At 41.3% G+C, this 22811-nt stretch overlaps 1 protein-coding gene across 2 annotated transcripts in view; it reads right to left on the reverse strand.

Moving 5' to 3' along the window:
- Nucleotides 1–22811, reverse strand: part of gpr179 (G protein-coupled receptor 179) — a 102016-nt gene that overhangs the window by 46334 nt on the left and 32871 nt on the right. For both annotated transcript variants that reach the window (XM_043674810.1, XM_043674809.1), the window contains exons 3-6: nt 10364–10466; nt 9353–9582; nt 6873–6941; nt 1612–1721 (exon numbers count right to left, since the gene is read on the reverse strand). In XM_043674810.1, the coding sequence (XP_043530745.1) occupies nt 1612–1721; nt 6873–6941; nt 9353–9582; nt 10364–10466 (512 nt within the window). The remainder of the gene's footprint in view (nt 1–1611; nt 1722–6872; nt 6942–9352; nt 9583–10363; nt 10467–22811) is intronic.

Consider the following 22811-nt stretch of genomic DNA (forward strand, 5'->3'; position numbering starts at 1 on the left):
ATACAGGTACAGTGCATAATCAGAAATGTTAACGGGATGCTAACTTTTATTACAAGAGCAACTGAATATTAAAGGAAGGATGCTTCAGTTAGACAGGGTTGGTGAGACCGCAACTCAACAGCTAAAAGGAACAATGTAAAAGTGTTGGGGGTGGTTCAGAGGAGGTTTACTAGGTTGATTCATGGATTGAGTAGGTCGTGTTAGGGTAGATTAGACAGACTGGGCTTTAGGAAAGTAAAGAGTAATTCAATTGAAATTTATAAAGTTCCAAATGATGTTATCAAGGGTGGATGTGGAAAGGATGTTTCCTGTTGTGGGTCTGGAGCTGAGTGGTTCAAGGAATGATGTCAGAAATTGGATCTTTACACAAGGCAGTGTAGAAATCTGGGCTCTCCTTCAAAAATCTGTGAAGGTTCAGGGTCAATTGACAATTTCAAAACAGAGATTTCAAGAGTTTTGTTAAGAACTGTGTTTGGATTTGAGAAACCATTGAGGGCAGATGGAGTTAAGATACAAATCAGGCAAACTCTAATGGAATAACAGACTAGGATCGTGGGCTGAATGGCCTCCTTCTGTTCCTAACGGAAGGACAGAGAGACGATGTGTGGCTTAAACTTGAAACTGGTCACGAGGAACCAGATATTAAAATTTCTAACAGTAGACAGCAGGCAAAACTTGGTTCTTCAAGTAAGCAAGCTGAGATTGGTTTCACAGAAATAGGCTAGAGATTATGTACATCACAGTTAGTTACAAATGTCACTCACAGGCTGATCGAAGCCCAGCACAATTAAAAAGTAAAGTGATCTAACTGAAACTGTACTCTTTTCAAAAGCCCTTGTAAAAGGCTCAGGTCTAAAGCAAATTGCTGAATAAATAATTAAACAGCACTAACTGAGGAATGACAACACTGCATTCTATTCCCAGTTCCGAAACATATTTTCAGCCAACTGCAGTGAATTTGTTGCTTTTCTCCTGAATGGCCTTCAAGGACAAGTGCTGACAATTAGTTTCTCCTGATCCAAAGAGAAATATAGATTTCAGAGAAATTACTTAAATGGTTTGGCTATAACTAGGGCTAACCAGATCTCTGTTTAGGGAATACTAGCTACTTTCAGAGGTGGGAAAATAATTAGACCAGAAATAATAAACATAATACAACGTCTATTCTATAATAGGATCTTTAGCCCTTAATTTTATAATTATAAATTCCCATGTCCATATTTATAATGGAAATTGCTTATGTAAACTCGTCATGTAAGTAAACTGTAATGAGACTCCAGCACTTTTGGCAGCAGTACATTACCTCTGCTGGCAGGAAGATGTGATTAAAGTGAACATGGTTATTTATCATGGGAACAGTGATAGGAGCCTTGTGTAGCCAATGGTATTATCAGAGGAACCATTGTTTATTAATAGACTCAGCCTATGTTCTATTCTTCATATAACTTCTTCCAATGAAAGTACTCCCACAAAGACTCATTTATAAATGGAAGGTACTCAGATCCACCTCAAGGATGCAACATCTGTCCAACACGATGATCAGCTGACGAAACCTGACCAGTAAAGGAGAAGTGAGCTTGGTGATTCCCAGTCACTCTGTGCCTAAGGTACCTGTAAATCTTCAATGTTACTGTTCCATAGATGATGGCAAATCCCAGTGTTCGCACCCAACGCAGAAGAACACATCGGAAAACACTAGGTTGAAAGTATAGGATAAATACCTGTTCGATGAACAAAAAGACAGGCAGACTTTAACATTGATTTAATAATTGGGTAGATGCCCAGGTTTGTAGTGAGTCACTCACCTCCCAACTCCCTAAAGCCTGTCACTGGGTCAAAATCCTTCAAGTCCTTTCCTATTTGCACTGTGGGTTTATCTATCCTAACACCCTCACCCATTGAGCTGCTGACAGCAGCTCACCACCACCTTATCAAAGACAATTTGATTGGACAATAAATGCTGGTCTAGCCAATGACACCCAGATCCCTGAATGAATTAAACAAAAGGTTAACGAATTTCTGTTGAAGTGCTCATTAAATGCTAAGATCCTGTTCAATGCCTTTGGCGTAAGAGGAAATGTACACTGATATTGTGATGGAACATTGCTTGTTTTCCAATCCTTCTTCTGTGCATACTATAGCACCTCTTTTACTGTATTTTATACACAGCAAAAGTTCACAATGTGACATTAACAGTGCTATAGTATGCTATAGTGAAGAAGCAGCCAAGTCAATTCAATTAAATCCCAGGGAGTGTCCCTTCTCCCAATGTGGGAGATGTGCCTATGAAGGGGCTGCACAGACAGGGAGCTTTTGTAGCTCTGTGCGGAGTCAGCAGCTTATACATAAGTTTTCATAGAATCCCTACAGTGTGGAAACAGGCCCTTTGGCCCAACAGGTGCACACTGACCCTCCGAAGAGTCACCCACCCAGACCTATTCCCTTACCCTTTAACTCTACATTTACCCCTGACTGATGCACCTAACCTACATATCCTGAACACTATAGGGCACATGGCCACAGCATCTAGGGAATTATTACTGCCCAACGGAGAAGTCTTCTTGTTGATGAGGACAGAATCTACCTGTCTGCGATCCTTCTCATCCATGGTTGACTTATCCCATTTTTCACACATTTGTGTTTTCAATCACTGGCGTTTGGGGTTACAGTGTTTCCACCAATTCTCCTTTCTAGTGTTTTTGACAAAACAGTCAATCAAATTAAACAAAATTAGAATTGACTAAAGGGCATCACAACTAAAATGAAATAACAAATGAAACATATAAATGTATTTACAATATTATGTTTCTTGGGGGGAGGGAAGGTGAAGCATCTCTAGCCCCTGTGGTGCCCACTGGTCATGGAAGGCCTGAAGTATACCAGTGGACAATGCATGCACCCTCACCAAGTGCAGGAGTAGCCACTGAAGAGATGCAAGCCACTGGCTGCACCAAGCCCCTCCACAGTGCACTACCTGAACTGTTAGTGTCTACCTTGGCCAAATCCAGAGGCCATAGCCATGAGAGGGTCTCGGATCTTTCTACTCCTCCCCACACCGTGTTTCTCAGCATCAGAAACACAGAATCCTTCATAGAGATATTTTGAACCAATCTGTTCAGAAATGTTATGACACACCTTTGGAGCAGATGTGCCATGAACTTGGGTCTCCTGGCTCAAAAGTAGGGACACTACCACAGTGCCACTATGCTGAATCTAAGGGCCTGACTAATTAGTGTTGGTAGAGGATAAACTACGATGGACCCTTAATGAGAAGATGCACTTGTCTCGCACAAGATATAGTTTATTTTAAAATTAGCCTTTTTCTAAGCAACCTACTCAGAAACGTTGTTTAAAGACTCAGGGGCAGGTTCGACTTGAACCCAGGTGTCTGACTCAGAGGTAAAAACACTATCGCACTGCCACTATCCTTCACATTATGCTGAATCTAAGGGCGTGTCTAATTAGCATTGGTCCAGGAGAGTGAGTCTTCACAAGGAGAGGCACATGTAATAAACAAGGCATCGGTTCTTGCACAATAGCAATAAGTAGAAGTTAAATTGATTAATTAGGCAGAATTCTAAAGACTATCAGGTGCCAGGTCTGTCTCCTCCTCCACCCAAAAAAATGTGATATTATTTGATTGAGATAGCACTAGATCCACCCAGTGTTCACTCTTTCAGAACCGTTGCATTTTATAACACCACAACCACTTTAGATTGGTCACTCGGATGCAGTAATGAAGGATGGCCCGAAGTGTACCCTTTAAAAATCAGCACCTTCCCGAGTCGAGGTGGGGTCTCAGGGTGTTCCTGGTGCTGTCTGAGCAGCAGGGACACTCAACAAACCAGAAATGGCACAACAACAACGTGCACTTTCAAACAAAATTGGATTGAAAAGCTCACTTATAATTATCCAACAAACAGTGGAAATATTTTCACTTTTGATTTGTTTTAAATTCCTTCTATTTCCTTTGTTTAAGCTTCACATTAGAAATGGCTTCTGAATTTGTGCCGTATTGAGGAAGTGCTCCTGACTGAGGTCGTAAATGGGGGCGGGGGGAGGCAGAGGGTGGACATTGCAGTAGCACTTTCATTTCACAGCTTAGCAAGCTCCTGAGTTCAGTCCTACACCCCAGACTTAAGAAGAGAATTGGAGCTGATGCCCCCAGCGCTGTCGGAGTGCTGCACAGTCACACAGGAGGCTAAAGATAATCCTGAGGCTCCATCTGCTCTCACAGGTGGATGTACAAGTCCTCTGGTACTGTTGGGAAGAACAGATGAGTTTTTTGCTTTCCTTGGTCAACATTCATCCCTAACCAATGTCAATAAAAACAAGTTATGATAGTAATTGTGTTGCTGCCTGTTGGACCTTGCTGCAGGTCAATTGGCTGCTCTGTTTCCTACATTATAACTGTGGCAGCATTTCACTGACCATAAAGTTACTTTCAGATATCCTGAGTTTGCAGAAGATGTTTAATGCATTTTTTTTCTTCTTTATTGGGATCCAAATTCTAGTCTGACAGATTAAACCCTCCTTTCCATTGTTGAACTTGCACAAATTTATAATTAGGGTGGCACGGTGGCTCAGTGGTTAGCACTGCTGCCTCACGTCACCAGGGATCCGAGTTTGTTTCAGCCTCGGGTGACTGTCTGTGTGAAGTTCGCACATTCTCCTCGTGTTTGCATGGATTCCTCTGGGTGCTCCGGTTTCCTCCCACGGTCCAAAGATGTGCAGGTCAGGTGGATTGGCCATACTAAGTTGCCTTGTAGTGTTGAGAGATGTGCGGATTGGGTGGATTAGTTGTGGGGAATGCAGGGTTACAGGGATAGGGTGGGGCCTGAATCAGATTGTGATACTCTTTCGAGGATTGGTGCAGACTTGATGGGCCAAATGGCCTCTTTCTGCACTGTAGGGATTCTATATAATGTTCTTGGTCTTGCTGTGCTGCTACTGGAATAATTACAAAGTCTGCTGAGGTAAGGAAACATGACGTCCATTTAAGAAACTTCTTAACCTGGCTTCATCTTGCTGTGAGGCTGTAAGGGAGAGCTGGTACAATTGACGTCACTCCACTTCTTGTGATGATTGCTACACAGTGTCTCATTAACGTACAACACAGTCAGACTTAAATTCTGTGCCACATATCCCAATTCTCTGACAATAGATTTTTTCTACAGAGCAAACTGAAGTGGTGGGTTCATTAATCCACTCAAAAATGTACTCTCTGTTTCTTTTGAAGGGATTGGAATTTTGGGTCCTCCATGCGGTATTGTGATTTCTGTTGGGTAGAATAACTGGAAGAAGACTTGAGTTCAATAATCAGAGCATCATCAAGATTTCTCAATGAATTCAGCATCTCCTTTCTGTTTGACTGTGTCAATATCTCCTTTGACTGTGTAAAAGGTTGTTTTGTGTGGAAGTTAATGACTATCTGTTGCATTGCCAAATTACCAAATTTAATTTGAGTGAGGTAGAACTGTAGAAATGGTGTGTGCTCAACTACTTAGGAACATGAAAGATCATGATGAAGCAGTGAAAGACTGTTTGAATGAATAATTTAAAGGTAAAATCAGGTGTATTGTCTAAGATTGCTAAATTTACCAAGAGTCACAAGTATAACAGGAAAAAGCCTTGTGTTTACATTTGCTTAAAATAATCATAACATTATTGGGACAATATTGAGGCTGGTTTACTCTTCATTGAGTCGATACTACACCTGACATGATAATGCTACATAATGGCATATCCCAGTCATAACTTGAAGATCAAAATATTGTGCTCAGAAAAAGAACATAAATGAATTGGAAGAAAGGGAGAGAGATACAATTACCACTCAGCCCAACTTCCCATTATTCCAACATGAGGCAAATTCAACATGAACTGTTGGAATTACAGCTTTAATAGTTAAAAATAAAAATGACTAATCCTTGATCAGGAACGAGATGACAAAAGTGAGCAATTATCATTAGATGCGTCAAACATGTAAATTCACTTTCCAAATTTAGAATGAGCCATCTGTCATCCATCTACAAAGAAAAGCTCTCACAGAGGCACTGATTCACCAGCAGCGTAATTGCTGGCTTCGATATTACACTGTCAATGCACTTTGATGAAATCTGCCTGTTTTTCAGGATCAAAAAATGGTCAATAACAGACTGGACCAGGGTCACTCAGAGTTCCTGCTGAAGAGACATTAGCCAGAGGTGGGAAAACAGGGCAACAGTTTGAATTTACAGGCTCATTTTCCTGTCTGTTTACGTTTTTGGTATGAGTGCGTGAAGATTGCAGGAATCTGATACATACTTGAACATTTGGAGGGCTACAGGGAAACTGTGGAGAGTGTATTAATTGGATGGTTCTTACAAAGTGCTTGCATACGTATGATGGGTTAAATGATCTCTTCTGCAGTACAATCCTATAATTAAAATTGGTGTTCCTGACCCCCTCAGAGTGCAGTGGAACACAAACACAGACATATGGGATTTCCCCAGAATTTTAAGGTTGTGGGCAGAGGCAAGAGTAGAATTTGGGACAGGTGTTGCCCAGATGTGGGGGTATTTGAGACAATTGTTCAGTGTTTGGTATTTGTGACAGTTATTGTTAGTTCTGGGGTATCTAGGGCAGTGGTGAGGGGTATCTGGGATATTTGTTGTCAAGTATTGGGGTATCTGGGAGGGATGCTGGCCAGGGCTTGGGTACCTGGGACAGGTTTAGCCCAGTGGTTACGTCCCTGGGAAAGGTATTGCCCAGTGGTTAGGTACCTGGACAGGGTACTGCTCAGTATGGTGTACCTGGAACAGGGGCTGTCCATACCTGAGTGGTGTGGATTCTTAAGTCTGTCTTCCTGACCAAGCAGCTAATTCAGTACTTACTGGAAAATACAGCAGGATGGATCCACCCAGAATGGTCTCCAACAGGAGCAATCCTGATGCTCTGATTCGCTGTGAAGGAAAAGTAAAGTTTACATTTTCTGACTAGATCAGGTCTCTTCAGCAGAGTGATATTGAGAAGTGGCTCTCACATTTCAAACAACAATTCTGCTCCCTTCCAATCCCTGCCCAACACATCTTCTAGACCAGTGTCCACTGAGCTTAGAAAACCTACAAAACTATAACAAAAACTTAAAATGTACACATCATTAGGGAAATAAAAGTGTGTAAATAAAACCAGTGGAATATTTCACCACTTTCAATGGATTTACAAAGTAGATAACCAGTTTGTTGTGTAGTCAGTTTGCATTCTGTCTGTACAATACTATAAAATACTAAGAAAACTGATGGAAACTCATTTAGCCACATTCTGAATCTGTGCCCTATAGTCCTAATTTTGGAATGGTGCACTTTTTTCTCTAAATGTTTTATGGTAATGATCAGAACGAGACGTACAAACTGAACTGCGACTCTTCTAAGCTTATGAATGCGAAGAAACATTATCGTGTACTTAGATCACACTTGGTGATCTCAGGTTGTCCCAAAGCACTTTCCAGTCAATGAAGTCCTCCTGAAGTGTAGATGTTGTGGGAGCAGTTAATTTACACAAAGTAAGATCCCACAAACAAACAACCATGTGGTAATAGACAGATAACCTGTCTGCAGGAGTTGGATCTGGGATAAATATTGGTAGGACTTGGGAAAGAACTTCCCTCCTTTTCTTTGAAATAGTGCCTGGTTTGATAACTCATTCAAACCTCTGATGTTTCTGTTGAAGGTCCTGGTGCCAATGTCTACACTCTGATGCTAAGCCTGTCACCATTGTTCAGTTCTCCTTCCTCTTCTAACACTGAGAATTCTCTGATGTTACTATCCTCAAAGGCATTCGTTACATAGGAGTCTCATCAGTAAATGTCAGTAGGGTGACTTGATGACAGGGGAAGAGCAAGCACACGAGGTGGAGAGTTAATCACAGACAAGATTAATTATCTTGTCACCCGGTGGATGCACACTTACCATCTCCAGTAGGAGTCATTGGCTTGCAATCATAAGCACAATCCTGACTGATTCTCTCCCACTGACACCAATTGTAGTCCAACTGAGGCTTAACTTCCCTCATGACTGAGATCACTTAATTTAACACAGAGCAGGATCAGTCTTGCATGAGAATCAGACATTTTCTTTTTTGTATGCTTTGATACATTTTCAAAGACTGTTACAGAGCCAGACAACAATGGGTATAACTCTATTAGTAATAACTGCAGTATATGTTGCTGCTGGTGTCAGTCACACATTTGAGTCAATTGTGGAGTCAGCTCTCACTCCAGAGATTTGCAGGTACTCCATCATCCAGGCAGGTGCTCGGTACAGGAATGCAGGAGTGCTGCACTCTAGGAGGTCCTGTTTAGAATTTGAACCTGTCTGTTCCCTCAGGTACAAGATCCTTAAAACTATTCGGAGAAGTACAGGGGAATTCTTCCTGGTACTGAGGCCAACACCTATCATTTCCAACAGCTAGAAAACAGAGGATCTCATCAATATCACATTGCTGCTTGTGGGATCTTGCTGTGTGCAAGAGGCTTGGCTACAAGTCCCACCTGCTCCAGAAGTGTGCCATAACATTTCTGAACAGGTTGATTTAAAAATAACTCAGTATCTCCCTTTAAGTGGAGCTCGATTAACCAATAAGCCGCAGGGACTGGACTGCATTTCCTAACTGCGTATGTTGTTTGATTGCCAAAGCTAAACATTCAATGTCAGCCATCTGTGAGTTTGAGTATGGCTCCAGGATTTGATGGTGCAGTTCTATTTATACACAGCAGCTTATTGTGATCAGGTATGTGCTGCCTTGAAAAGCATTGAAAACAAATTCAAATGGTACACCTTGTTACACACTCTGCCCTCACTACCCCATTGACAGCCTTGCCTTTAATTAATTATTTAGATCTTATGGTCAGAAATTCTTCCTCGAAACCATACTGACTCTCTAGCTTCTACTCCTCAAAATGTATCCTTAAAAGTCAAGATGACTTCAACCATTTAATATTTGCATTTTTTTTATATAGCTTTTCGGGTATTTTCCACATTTTAAGTATGTGTATTGGACTCATTTAATCCTGATGATGTTGTAGTACATATATACCAGACACATAGACACACACAGACACATACACACACAAGCACACACACATATATACACTCAAAAGTTTTCACACAGAGGCATACACAGAGATATACACATATACTGAAGTGCACAGACAAGCAGAGGTACCCACACAGGCTTGCACAAATTCAAACACTTATAAATACACTCATTAACACACATGCATACCAACACACATACAAATGCTCTTAGCTGTGCAGACTCAAAAATATACATACTCATATAACACATGCCTAAATCAGATGACGGGGTGACTTACCTTATTTTTTCTGAAGCGATAGACTATGACCATACTGATGAATACCAATAGCATGCATAAAGCTTGGAAGATAAGGACAGCAAGTCTTAAATGACCATCCACCTGGGTGAGACATGGAGCATCACTAACACATGAGCCACAACCTTCCTTGCATGGCAGACACTGAAACAGTCTCTGGGGCTCCCCAGCAGCATAGCGACTGAAGTAGGATATGTGCTTATCATCTTGCCCTGAAATCATACCAAAAGGAGAAACTCTGAACCTTGCAGTACAGATTGGCCCTAAGCAATGAATCCTTCTCTAGATACAAGTTATTTTAAAATAGACAGGATTAAATTAAATTGACACAATTCACAAATCATGAAAATATACAAAGTCAGAAAGTTATTTTTTAATGTTCATCTTAATTTAAACTCACCCCACTCTCTTACAGGAAGCCAAACTGGGAGGGGGAATCACAGCTAACTATGTACCCATGTCCCAAACCCCATAATTAACTCAAGTCCATTGTTAATACCCAATTTTGATTACCCTACATTTATCTTTAGTAAATGGCTTAGCTTTAACAGATCCAAAAAGCAATTCAAGCTAGAGGTCAAAATGATTATGTTGACAAGTCTTAACCAAGACTAGGGTTAGATTCCAATGCGAAAGAGTGGGTGTGTCAGATACACTCCCAGCAAAAGTAGTTAATATTGGATAGAACTTAAAACTGGACAACTCTTTCATTAGGAATGTGATCAAGATTAGAAGAGTATTGTTTTCAATGGAATAATGTGAGCAGAAGGAAGCAGGCATCATTGAGATGTTGATTGAGATATTTGGTCAAAGGTTATATGTTCTTGAGTCTACCTGATTTACCTTTGGGGATTAAAAAGAAGCTTTGCAAAATATTCTTTCTGAACATTAAATGAGTTGGATCAAGGGCAGATTATACATGATCAATAAGTCATCTTGAGTCCTGGCTTTCTTATCTTCATAACTGTTTCTTGTGGAGGATTGGATACTTACTGCTGAAGCTGTTGGTTGAGATAAGGTTCGGGTTGTAATATCCTTCTTTACAGACACACTGATAGGCTCCCAGTTGAAACCCTTGTCCTTTGAGTGGAATGCACTGGAATTGAAAGAGATGTCAAGTGACTTTAATTTATCCTTTTATTCCAGTGGAGCTGGGGCTAGTTCCAGCAGCTCTGTGTGTCTGTATTGATTCACATCATTCCCTGTTTGTTAAAGGAAGCAACTCTAAAATTTAGGCAAACAACCACATTTTATTTCTCACAATTTTCAAACTCTTCTCCCTGTTGGTGTTTTGTGGTAGAGTTCTAAAGCTGTCTGGTTCTCTTGCGTGAACTCTGATGATCAACACTGATACAACACTTGACCATATTGAGTCTGAAACTCTTAATCTCATGAGCCTCATATTGGGTGGTTTGTTTCTTAATAATATTCATTGTTAAATTTAGCATACAGACAGCACTGGCACCATTGGCCAAATGCCATCACACTCTGCCTTATCATTCGATGATTTTATGAAGGTGATGGGTGGGGAATCTGACCTTCTCCAGCTTGACTGTGGCTCAGTTGGTAGTACAGATGTCTTGGAGTCAGAAGGGTGAGAGCCCCATGTCTTAAGCAGTCAACTCTTGACTCATAGCTTAGTTCAACACTGCACTCTCAATAATGTTGTCTTTCAAATGAAATATTAATCTAATGTCCTGTCTGCTCTCTCCAATGGACAATAATGATCTGATACTGTTCATTGGATCGGTAGGTGTCACTAAAACAGATGACAATCATTTATTTCAATGTGGGATCTTGCTGTTTGAATTGTTTGATTGATTGTAAAGCAATTTGGGACATTCCAAAGATTTGAGGGACACAGCAGAAATGCAGGACTTAACATTTTTGTTAATTAAGAACACATCAACTTCCAGTGGGGTCATGGGTTCTAGTCAAAAATGGAAAGGTTGGCATATTACCCCAAAATTATCAGTACCTAACTCCCACAATACCACAGGGTGCTGAGGCCAGTTGCTATTGTCTTACTGTTATCACACTGGAGTGCTGTTATTTCACTGCAACCTGGGGATTGTACCTGGGTCTGTTTCTTTGGGCAGTGTATGTCGCGGCTGCACAACCTGAACATAAGCAACAAGGAGATACAATAGTTTGCACCAAGATTTTGACAGATGTGTGAAAGCACATAGTTTTCAGCAGGATATGAGAAGCACTGCCCTCAGAAATATCAACTGAAATTTTCTCAGCAAGCCTGGAGGGATCAGAGCAGAAAGGTTAATGTATAAATATTAAATAGCTGAGAATGCCATCTCAGGGTTGATGTATTGAGTTCTTCAGAAGTGTGCTATCCACAGCATTGAGCTGATAGAGTCACGTTCAGTGACCTGCTTTATAGATAAACTCGCCATGATGTCGAAATTATTTGAAAGGTCACATTGTATTTAGACAAGAGAAAAGCTACTTTCTGTTAATCAACTCATGATTAATTAAAACCGGGATTGGGTGATGGTTTGTCACAAATATTTCTCTTTAATCTCCGTGCCAGATGTTGACAAGTCAGTTCCTTCCAGGCTGGAGGGTGTTGGAAATGCAGCTCATCGAGCTGTTCAAACTCTATCTCTAAAATAGCTTTATAAATGAGCTATTCTGTTTGTTAACCCTTTCCCTTTTGCTCTTGAAAATTTTGATTGCTTGTTTTAGAAGTATCTGTCACTGTCTCCAGCCCATCCAGATATGGATTTGGTGTCTATTCTTCTGTGGAGGGCACCGCAGTGGAGTTAGGCATATCCTCACTCTGTATTTATGATCTTTAAAAATTCTTTCTTGGAATGTGAGCATCATTGGCTAGGTCAGAATTTATTAATCATGACTAACCATACTGGGGAAGGTGACAATGGGCTGTCTCCCTGAATTGCTGTTGTAGTCCTTGGGGATAGGGACACCCAGGGCCGTTAGTGAGGAGGCAGCTCCAAGGTAATGACCCAGCACAGTGAAGTAACAGCGATATATTTCAAAGTCAAGGGTCTTGTGTGACCTGGAGGGGATGTTGCAGACGGTGCTGTTCTGATATATCTGCTGTCCTTGTCCTTCTGGGTGGCGGGTTTGGAAGGTGCTGTTGAAGGGAGTCTTGGTGAGTTACTATAACAGGTAGACAGTACACACTATTGTAATCAAAAGCAGCAACTACAACTAATTTTTCTTCCTCCTTTGCCCAGGGGTATCAAAGCAAATTGTGATCTAGGTTGAGTTTGAGTTGACCTTGATCTTCAGCCAAAGGGCTTGAGTTCATGAATGTGATGGTGTGTGGAGATCAGAGCCAATCATCAACTGAATCCCTGCAGAGAGATATGTTTTCTCTTTAATCACTCTGCTCTGAACTTGATGGAAGATTTTCTTTGTTAAAGTTGAACTTTGAAAGCTATTATCACTTAAAGAGATTATTGAAATCCCAGGATAAGTGATACAACCATTAGGAAATCAAAATTAAACATGGGAAATCCTCCTTAAAACCTAAATGGACCTTAATGCTACCATTGTAACATTTCCACTTCATTAAAATTGCCTCTGACTGGGATCAGTCTCAGTAATAGCTCTCCAAAGACCATTGCATTTACATGGCCATCTGCACAGCTCTTTCCCTCTCACTTGCTCTGAGAGTCACCAATTCCCGGCACAACTTTCCAGCAACATGATCGTGCCTGCACTTGCTGCTGGTTCACCCCTCTCACTATCCCAAGAGTATCCACCACAACAGCAATCAGCTTCACTTGAGTAAAAGCTAGAAAGTGCAAGATTGGAAAATGTTACTTGATAGAATTAGCCTCAACGTTAAAAGGCACAAGGTGGGTTCCAAATGCACTGTGAAGACATTTAGCTTCGGGGTCAAATGTAGACCTTCCTGAACCCCGTGACCTTGCACCATTCTGAATAGGGCACACACCTACTTTATTTGAAATGTAGTAGTTAAATGAGGAGAAAGTATTTCCACTGACAGGAGGGTCAGTAAGCAGAGCACAAAACATGAGTGAAAGAACCAGAGCAGAGACAAAGTTGTTTTTATGCACAACTATTTATTGTAATCCCAGAATGCACAGCCTGAAACAGTGGAGAATAATGACTTTAAACTGGCAATTGGATAGAATTGTGAAAGTTAGGAATGTGCAGGAATGGAGGAAAAGAGCAGGGCATTCGGGCAAATTGGATAGCTCTCCCAAAGAGCTGGCACAGGTGAGCAATGGGCTGAATGGCTTCTTTGGGTGGCAATAAGCTATTTCATGAGGTAAATTAAAAAAAGCAAACTACATTTGAAATAAAATACAATCAAACATTGCTTCAATTAACAGATTATGGTACAACCGGTTTATTTGAAATCACAAGCTTTTGGAGCATAGCCTCTGAAGAAAGAGCAGCACTCTGAAAGTTTGTGATTTCAAATAGACCTTTTGGACTAGAACGTGGTGTGGTGTGAGTTCTGACTTTGTCCACCCCAGTCCAACACCGGCACCTCCACACCGTTTAACCGAGAACCAGATGGAAAGCTAATTTGGGAACAAGATCCTTATTTGTGGATGGGAATAACTTCAGAATTGTTAAACAATTGTAATGTCCGGAAAATCTTGAGATGAAAGGGTTAATTACTTTACTGCCAGCAGAAGTGAGGCTATTGTGACCGAGTGATTCAGCTGTTCGGGGATTGAACTGAGACATTACAAATGTTTCAGAGTGTGCTGGTTTACTGAATACTTGTCAATATGACACACTTAGAAATAAGCGAATGCAGAAACTATTTATAAGCGATGCAGTTTCTGGAAAATCACGGCTGCACTGGCAACCGAAGCTGAAAGGGGTGTTGTCATGGTTACAAGGCAGTTAACTGTCTTTTATGTGGTGAAGGATTGAGTGATCCAGTTTGTGACGCTGGTCATGCCTGTTGCTAAACATTAATTATGTTTTCAAGTAGGTTTGAGCCGAAAACACAACACTGAAAACTCGAGGAGCGATATTCAGTTCGGGCTTTACCTGTTAGTAAATTGCTTTTGCTGATGTTTTTGTGTTAAATGCTGGAAACACTCTCATTTCTACAGCACTAATGTTCCTATTCTCATAAGTATTATCATTCAGATTCAGCAGCCAATTTGTGCTTGTGGGAGTGTCCTGTGCAATTTTAATAAAACCAAACCACTCACTTAGTAAAGGGATAATTCTCTCAGTTTGTCTTTGAAATAACACGGTGAGTTTGTTTTATATCCACCTGAGAGGATCTCAGATCATCATTTTGTTCAAAAGAAACATACAACAGTGCAGAACCTCCCCTGTACCTCACTGAGGACCTTAGCCATGAGTGGGATTTGAACTCATGACTTCCTGACTCAAAGCGCTATCAGTTTACACATTCAAAGGCAAAATGGATTAGAACGAGTAAGAAAACATCCTAAAATCCTCCATAGCCTTCAAAACCTGATGCCAAATCACGGTGCTATTAGAGTAAATGAGGGTTTTTAAAAGATATATATATATTCAAGATGGAAAGTGAAGTGAAGAAGCAGAGGGGAACCTAGCTGGAGGCACTCCCCCGAAATCAATCATGTTCAAGAAACAAGAATAGAGTACTGGTCTCTCAGAGAGCTTTGGGTTTCCAGACATTGACACAAACAGGGAGGGGCAAGGCTAAAGAGGATGAGAACAAGGATGAGAAGTTTTAAATTGACATATTGATTCATTGTTAACCAGTGGAGCTCCGTGAGCACAGAGTTGATGGATGAAAGGGAATTGATCCAAGTTAGAATTACGATTGCAGCAGGGTTGTGGAAGATCCCAAATTTACTGAGGGTAGAATGTGGGAGGTTGGCGAGGAGAGTCTTGGAATTGTTACGTCTGAAGGTCACAAAGGTGTGGATGAAGGATTCGGCAGATGAATGAGACGACCATAGAGTTCAGTAACACAATGGAGGTGGAAGCAGACGGTGTTAAATGATAATGTCAAAACTGTGTCAGAAGGAACACAGCATCAGGTTATACTCCAACAGGTTTATTTGAAATTCTGCTTGTGATTTCAAATAAATCTGTTGGACTATAACCTGATGTCATGTGACTTCTGTCCTTGTCAATCCCAGCCCAACACCGGCACCTCCACACAATGTCATAACTGCACCTTGAACAAAATATAACCAGAATTTGTGGAACGATTCACTGACACGAGGTAGGAATAAAACAAAACAATAAATATTAGTCCGTCTGGTAAATCTTCAGCAATAAAGGAACTGATGATTTTCTCAGATATAATTTTGTAAATGCCACATTCTATACTAATTCATTTTAATGGCCTTCATATTAACCTGCATTACTGCACTCAGGAAGAATTTAATTGAAAGTCCCGATGCCATAATTCATAACTGGGAGAAATTAAATGAAATTAATGACTGCGATATTCTGCAACCAGCTACTTGTTTAACTCAGTGCAGCAAACAGTAGCAATGAGGATATAACAGAATGGTGCAGCACGGAACCAGCCTGATCCCACTCCTCCGCTCTTCCGCAAACCCTGCAATTTTCCTCAAGCATCATCAATTGCCTCCATTGGAACTTCTCTCACTGGCCTTTCAAGCTGTACAATAGCAGATAGCTCCAGAGGAATGATCCCCAATTCACTCCTGTTCATTTCATTTTTCTGACCTCTTCCCAAGGACACTGTCTCTGGGTCCGAACAGCACTCAATGCCCTGTCTCAGTGTAAGCCTGGTGGGCGAGCTGATAAGACAATGAAGGGTACCAGATCTGAGCACCATTTTATTCATTTAAAATAATCAATGCAACCATCACTCATAGAAATTGCTGGAAAAGCTCAGCAGGTCTGGCAGTATCTGGGGAGAGAAATCAGAGTTAATGTTTCGGGTCAAGCAATCCTTCCTCAGGATTTCACTCGACCTGAAACGTTAACTCTGATTTCTCTCCACAGATGCTGCGATACCTGCTGAGCTTTTACAGCAATTTCTATGCTTTTCGCTGATTTACAGTGTCCGCAATTCTTTCAGTTTTATTCTTAAGCAGTCATCATTGGTGACTATCGGGATAGTCAGTTTGACTGAAGCTTCTCCCCTCCCATCTCAACAGCACCCAGGATAATTCTAGTTCGACTGAAACCTTGTGGACTGTGATGCAAAGGCAAAGATTCTCTTTCACACAAAGTAGGATATTAATCTGCCAGGAAGTTTCTGTCCAACTTTCATCTGACTTCCTTATGTTTAACAAAGTGTTCAGAATCCATCTTATTTGTACTGTAATCCTGTTCACCAACTTAAATCTTCATTTCTATGGAGCCTTTTAAAACTATAGGATGTCCTAAAGCACTTTGCAGCCAATGACATATGGTACTATCAAAGAGCAGTCCATTGCTGTAATATTGAATGCTTGCACACAGCAAGCTTCCACATGTGATGACCAGAGAGCCTTTTTATGATGAACAATTGCCAGTAGACATTCCTGTCCTTTTAAAGTCATGTTCTGAGAGTTTTCACATACAACTAATTTGGGAAGATGCAGCCTCAGTTAATATTGCGCCTAAATGACAGCACCTTCAAAAATCTAGCTTTATATCGGCCCTACATTAAAATATTAACTTGATTCACATCTGGAGTGAAACTTGAACAAACCTGACCTAATTGGACCTGCTTCGGTGCTGTAAATTCAACATAAATTACTTAGGAGTGAGATGAATCCAGTTACATGAAGCAAGTTATTTCTGAAACTGAATATAAAGAACTTCGACATGTACTTTATTTGACTCTTCAAACTTTCTCCAGCTTGGAGCTCTCCTCATGGTTTAAAAATTGGTAAATAAGATGCTGGTTAAAATAAGGAACTATACAGAGAGGACAGTCTCATGTTCCTTGGTCACTTTGTGCTTTCTCCTCAAAGTGAAAGTAAATCTACTACAATTAGCTTCATCACCTTGAAGTGTAAATATGATTGAAGATCATGATTACAAGTTGAGGGAGTTTTCTTGTTACTGAGGATTATGTCTGTGGTAAATGTCTTTGGTTGCTAATCCTATCATATCGTATTGATCGGCAGGAGTGGCAGTTAGAGGCAATGAGGAATTTACAAGAGTTAGGCGGTGTGATGGATGACATTTATGAGAAGGGAGAAAAGCCACAGATACAATCAGGTGGATGGGTGGATAGGAGGGGTAGGCAAATAGTGCAGGAGTCCTCTGTGGCTATCCCCATTTCAATCAAGTATGCTATTTTGGAAAAAGTTAGGGGTGATGGACTCTCAGGGGAATGTAGCATGAACAGCCAAGTTTCTGGTATCGAGATAGGCTCCAATGTAATAAGGGGTACGTCAGGTTCCAAACGATCGATCATGTGACAGGGGACTCTATAGTCGGAGGCACAGATATGGAGAGTCAGACAAGAATTTAAAAAGGAGGTCCTCGAGGACTGTAATATCTGGATTACTCCCGGTGCTATGAGACAGTGAGAATAGGAATAGGAGAATAGAGCAGATGAATGTGTGGCTGAGGAGCCGGTGTATGGAAGAAGGATTCATATTTTTGGATCATTGAAATCTCTTCTGGGGAAGAAGTGACCTGTACAAGAAGGATGGATTGCATCTGAATTGGAAGGGGAATAATATACTGGCAGGGAGATTTGCTAGAGCTGCTCGAGAGGATTTAAACTAGTAAGATGTGGGGAGGTGGGATCCAGGGAGATAGTGAGCAAAGAGACCAATCTAAGACTGATACAGTTGAGAAAAGGAGTGAGTCAAACAGTCAGGGCAGGCAGGAACAAAGCAGAGAACAAGGTAGAACTGATAAATTAAACTGCATTTACTTCATTGCAAGATGCCTAACAGGGAAGGCAGATTAATTCAGGGCATGGTTAGGAACATGGGACTGGGATATCATAGCAATTACAGAAATGTGGCTCATGGATGGACAGGACTGGCAGCTTAATGTTCCAGGATACAAATGCTTCAGGAAGTACAGAAAGAGAGGCAAGAGAGAAGGGAGGGTGGTGTTTTTGATAAGGGATAGCATTACATCTGTACTGAGGGAGGATATTCCTGGAAATATATCCAGGGAAGTTATTTGGTTGGAACTGAGAAATAAGAAAGGGAGGATCATCTTATTGGGATTGTACTATAGATCCCCTAATCATCAGCGGGAAATTAAGAAACAAATTTGAAAGGAAATTTCAGTTATCTGTAAGAATAGTATGTTGATTATGGTAGGGGATTTTAACTTTCCAAACATAGATTGGTACTACCATAGTGTTAAAGGTCTGGATGGAGACGAATTTGCTAAATGCGTGTAAGGAAATTTTTCTGACTCAGTATGTGGATGTACCTCTTAGAGAAGGTGCAAAACTTGACCTATTCTTGGGAAATAAGGCAGGGCAGGTGACTGAGGTGTCAGTGGGGAAGCACTTTGGGGACAGTGACCATAATGCTATTAGTTCTAAAATAGTGATGGAAAAGGATAGACCAGATCTAAAAGTTAAAATTCTGAATTTCAAATGGCAACTTGTGACAATGTTAGGCAAGAACTTTCGAAAGCTAATTGGAGGCAGATGTTCGCAGGTAAAGGGAAGTCTGGTAAATGGGAAGGCTTCAGAAATGAGATAACGAGAGTCCAGAGACAGTATGTTCCTGTTAGGGTGACAGGAAAGGCTGATAGGTGTAGGGAATGCTGGATGGCGAGAGAAACTGAGGGCTTGGTTAAGAAAAAGAAGGAAATATATGTTAGGGAGAGACAGCAGAGATCAGGCGATTCCTTAGAAGAGTATAAAGGCAGTAGGAGTATACATAAGAGGGAAATCAGGAGGGCAAAAGGGGACATGAGATAGTTTTGGCAAATTGGGTTAAGGAGAATGCAAAGGGTTTTTACAAATACATTAAGGACAAAAGGGTAATCAGGGAGAGAATAGTGCCCCTCAAAGATCAGCGGCAGCCTATGTGTGGAGTCACAGGAGATGATGGAGATACTAAACAAGTATTTTGCATCAGTGTTTACTGTGGAGAAGGACATGAAAGGTATAGAATGTAGGGAAATAGATGGTGACATCTTGAAAAATGTCCATATTACAGAGGAGGAGGTGTTGGATGTCTTGAAATGCATAAAAGTGGATAAATTCCCAGGATCTGATCAGGTGTACCCTAGAACTCTGTGGGAAGCTAGAGAAGTGATTACTGGGCCTCTTGCTGAAATATTTGTATCATCAATAATCACAGGTGAGGTGCTGGAAGACTGGAGGTTGGCTAACGTGGTGCCACTGTTTAAGAAGGGTGGTAAGGACAAGCCAGGGAACTATAGACCAATAAGCCTGTTAGTGGGCAAGTTGTTGATGCGAATACTGAGGAAAGGATTTGTATGCATTTGGCAAGGCAAGGACTGATTAGGAATAGTCAACATGGCTTTGTGCATGGGAAGTCATGTCTCAGAAACTTGATTGAGGTTTTTGAAGAAGTAACATAGAGGATTGATGAGGGCATATTGCTGGATGTGATCTATATGGATTTCAGTAAAGCATTTGACAAGGGTTCCCATGGGAGACCGGTGGACAAAGTTAGATCTCATGGAATACAGGGAGAACTCGCCATTGGGATACAGCACTGGCTCAAAAATAGAAGGCAGAGGGTGGTGGTGGAGGTTTGTTTTTCAGACTGGAGGCCTGTGACCAATGGAGTGTCACAAGGATCGGTGCTAGGTCCACTCTTTTCTTCATTCATATAAATGATTTGGATGTGAACATAAGAGGTGTAGTTAGTAAGTTTGAAGGTGACACCAAAATTGGAGGTATAGTGGACATCAAAAAAGGTTACCTCAGAATACAACGGCATCTTGATCAGATGGACCAATGAGCTGAGAAGTGGCAGATGAATGTGAGGTGCTGCATTTTGGAAAGGCAAATCAGGGCAGGACCTATGCACTTAATAGGAAGGTCCTGTTGAGTGTTGCTGAACAAAGAGACCTTGGAGTGCAGGTTCAAAGCTCCTTGAAAGTGGAGTCGCAGGTAGCTAGATAGTGAAGAAGGCATTTCGTATGCTTTCCTTTATTGGTCAGAGTATTGAGTACAGGAGTCGGGAGGTCATGTTGCGGCTGTACAGGACATTGGTTAGGCCACTTTTGGAATATTGCATGCAATTCTGGTCTCCTTCCTATTGGAAATATATTGTGAGACTTGAAAGGATTCAGAAAAGATTTACAAAGATGTTGCCAGGGTTGGAGGATTTGAGCTATACGGAGAGGCTAAAATAGGCTGGGGCTGTTTTCCCTGGAGCGTCGAAGGCTGAGGGGTGATCTTATGGAGGTTTATAAAATCATGAGGGGCACGGATAGGATAAATGGACAAGGTCTTTTCCCTGGGGTGGGTGAGTCCAAAGCTAGAGGACATAGGTTTAAGGGTGAGAGGGGAAAGATATAAAAGGGACCAAGGGGCAACTTTTTCATATAGAGGATGGTGCAGTATGGAATGAGCTGCCAGAGGAAGTGGTGGAGGCTTGTGCAATTGCAACATTTAAAAGGCATCTGGAGGGAATATGAATAGGAAGGGTTTAGAGAAATGTGGGTCAAGTGCTGGCAAATGGGACTAGATTAGGTTCGGATATCTGGTCGGCATGGAGGAGTTGGACCAAAGGGTCTGTTTCTGTGCTGTACATCTCTACGACTCTATGACAGCTCTGGGAAGTGTCAGCAATGGAGGTAATGAATGAATCCTGCTCCTCACTGTCTATTCTCATGGATGAAGAAGAACCAAAATATATTTTCTTGATGTGAAAGTGGAAAAAAATGCACTAGGAAAGGAGAAAAGGTACAGAAGCTATTTGAGATTTTACAGAAGAAAATCAGAATTTTTGAATGATTTCCTGAAAAACCAAAAACTAAATAATAAAAATTACAATCACCATAACCCGATGATTGTGGGAGCGAGTTGATAATATTCATGTAATTTCAGATTCACTCTCACTTGTAGCTAATTGAGAATTCAGTCTCCAAACCTACATTGTAAATGTAAGTCAAGCCTTTGTAAGGACAGAATCTGTCAAAGTGTTAGATAATCCCTGCCCTTCACTTCAGACTATAGTAACCAATGTGACTAAAAGAAACCCTATCCATTTCATTGTTACCCTCCTGTGCACTGCCAGTCTGGGAATCCCACGGTCAGCCACTTGAAGAATGTGACAGACTATAACTCTGAGCATTTTGCATTCAATTGGATTCTTACCATCCCAAAATAGTGTTAAGGGTTAGGAGGTGCAGACAGGCAAGTGGAGCAGAGACCACACCCAGATCCCCCTGATCGTATTGAATGGCAGAACAGGTTCAAGGGCACAAACAGCCAATGCCTGGTCCTAAACCCTTTGTTCCTGTACTAAACAGCTTATTTCAAATGAAAAACTCATTACAAAATAGTTAGACTGCTAAAATAAAACAAAGAGCCATGCATGCAGGAAATCTGAAACAAAAACAGAAACTCAACAGATCTGGCAGCATCTGAGGAGAGAAAAACAGTTAATGCTTGGAGTCTAGTGTCCCTTTGTCAGCGGCAGTGAGCTGCCTTTCTGAACTGCTGCAGTCTCAGGCTGCAGGGACACCAACAATGCTGAAGAAATGTGGAAATGTTTCCAAGTCAGGATGGTGAGTGGCTTGGAGGAGACGTTGCAGATGATGGTATTCTCCTGTATTTACTACCTTTGTCCTTTTAGATGGAAATGGTCATGGGTATGGAAGGCACTGTCTAATCATCTTTGGTGAATTTCTGCAGTGCATCTTGCAAATGGTACACACTGTTACTACTGAGTGTTGGTGGTGGAGGGAGTGGATGTGGTGCTAACCAAGCAGGCTGCTTTGTTTTGCATGGCTTCAAGCTTCTTGAGTGTTATCGGAGCTGCATTCATCTAGGTGACGGAGGCATTACTCTCACACTCCTGATTTGTGTCTTGATGGTGAACAGGCTTTGGGGAGTCAGGAAGTGAATTACTTGCTGCAGTATTCCAAGTCTCTGGCCTGCTCCTGTAACTATAGTATTTATATCGCTAGTCCAGCACAGTTTCCAATCAATGGTAACCTTCAAGATGTTGATAGTGGGGGATCCAATGACGGTGATGCCATTGAATATCAAGGGATGATGGCTGGATTCCTTCTTGGGAGATGTCATTGTCTGTCACTAATGTGGCATGAATGTCAATTGCTACCCCAAAACTGGCTATTGTCTAATCTTTCTGCATTTTGGTATGGACTGCATCAGCATTTGAAGGCACAAAAGTCAGCACCAATAAATTCATATCCCCACTTCTGACCTTCTAGAGGGAAGGTCATTGGTGAAGCAGCTGAAGGTGGTTGGGCCTAGAAAACTGTCCTGAGGAACTCCTGCAGAGATGTCCTGGAGCTGAGATGGCTGACCTCCAACAACTGTCTTCTGTTGTGCCAGAGATGACTCTCG

This window comes from Chiloscyllium plagiosum, chromosome 33 (genome assembly GCF_004010195.1).
Source record: "Chiloscyllium plagiosum isolate BGI_BamShark_2017 chromosome 33, ASM401019v2, whole genome shotgun sequence".
NCBI classification, from domain to species: Eukaryota; Metazoa; Chordata; class Chondrichthyes; order Orectolobiformes; family Hemiscylliidae; genus Chiloscyllium; species Chiloscyllium plagiosum.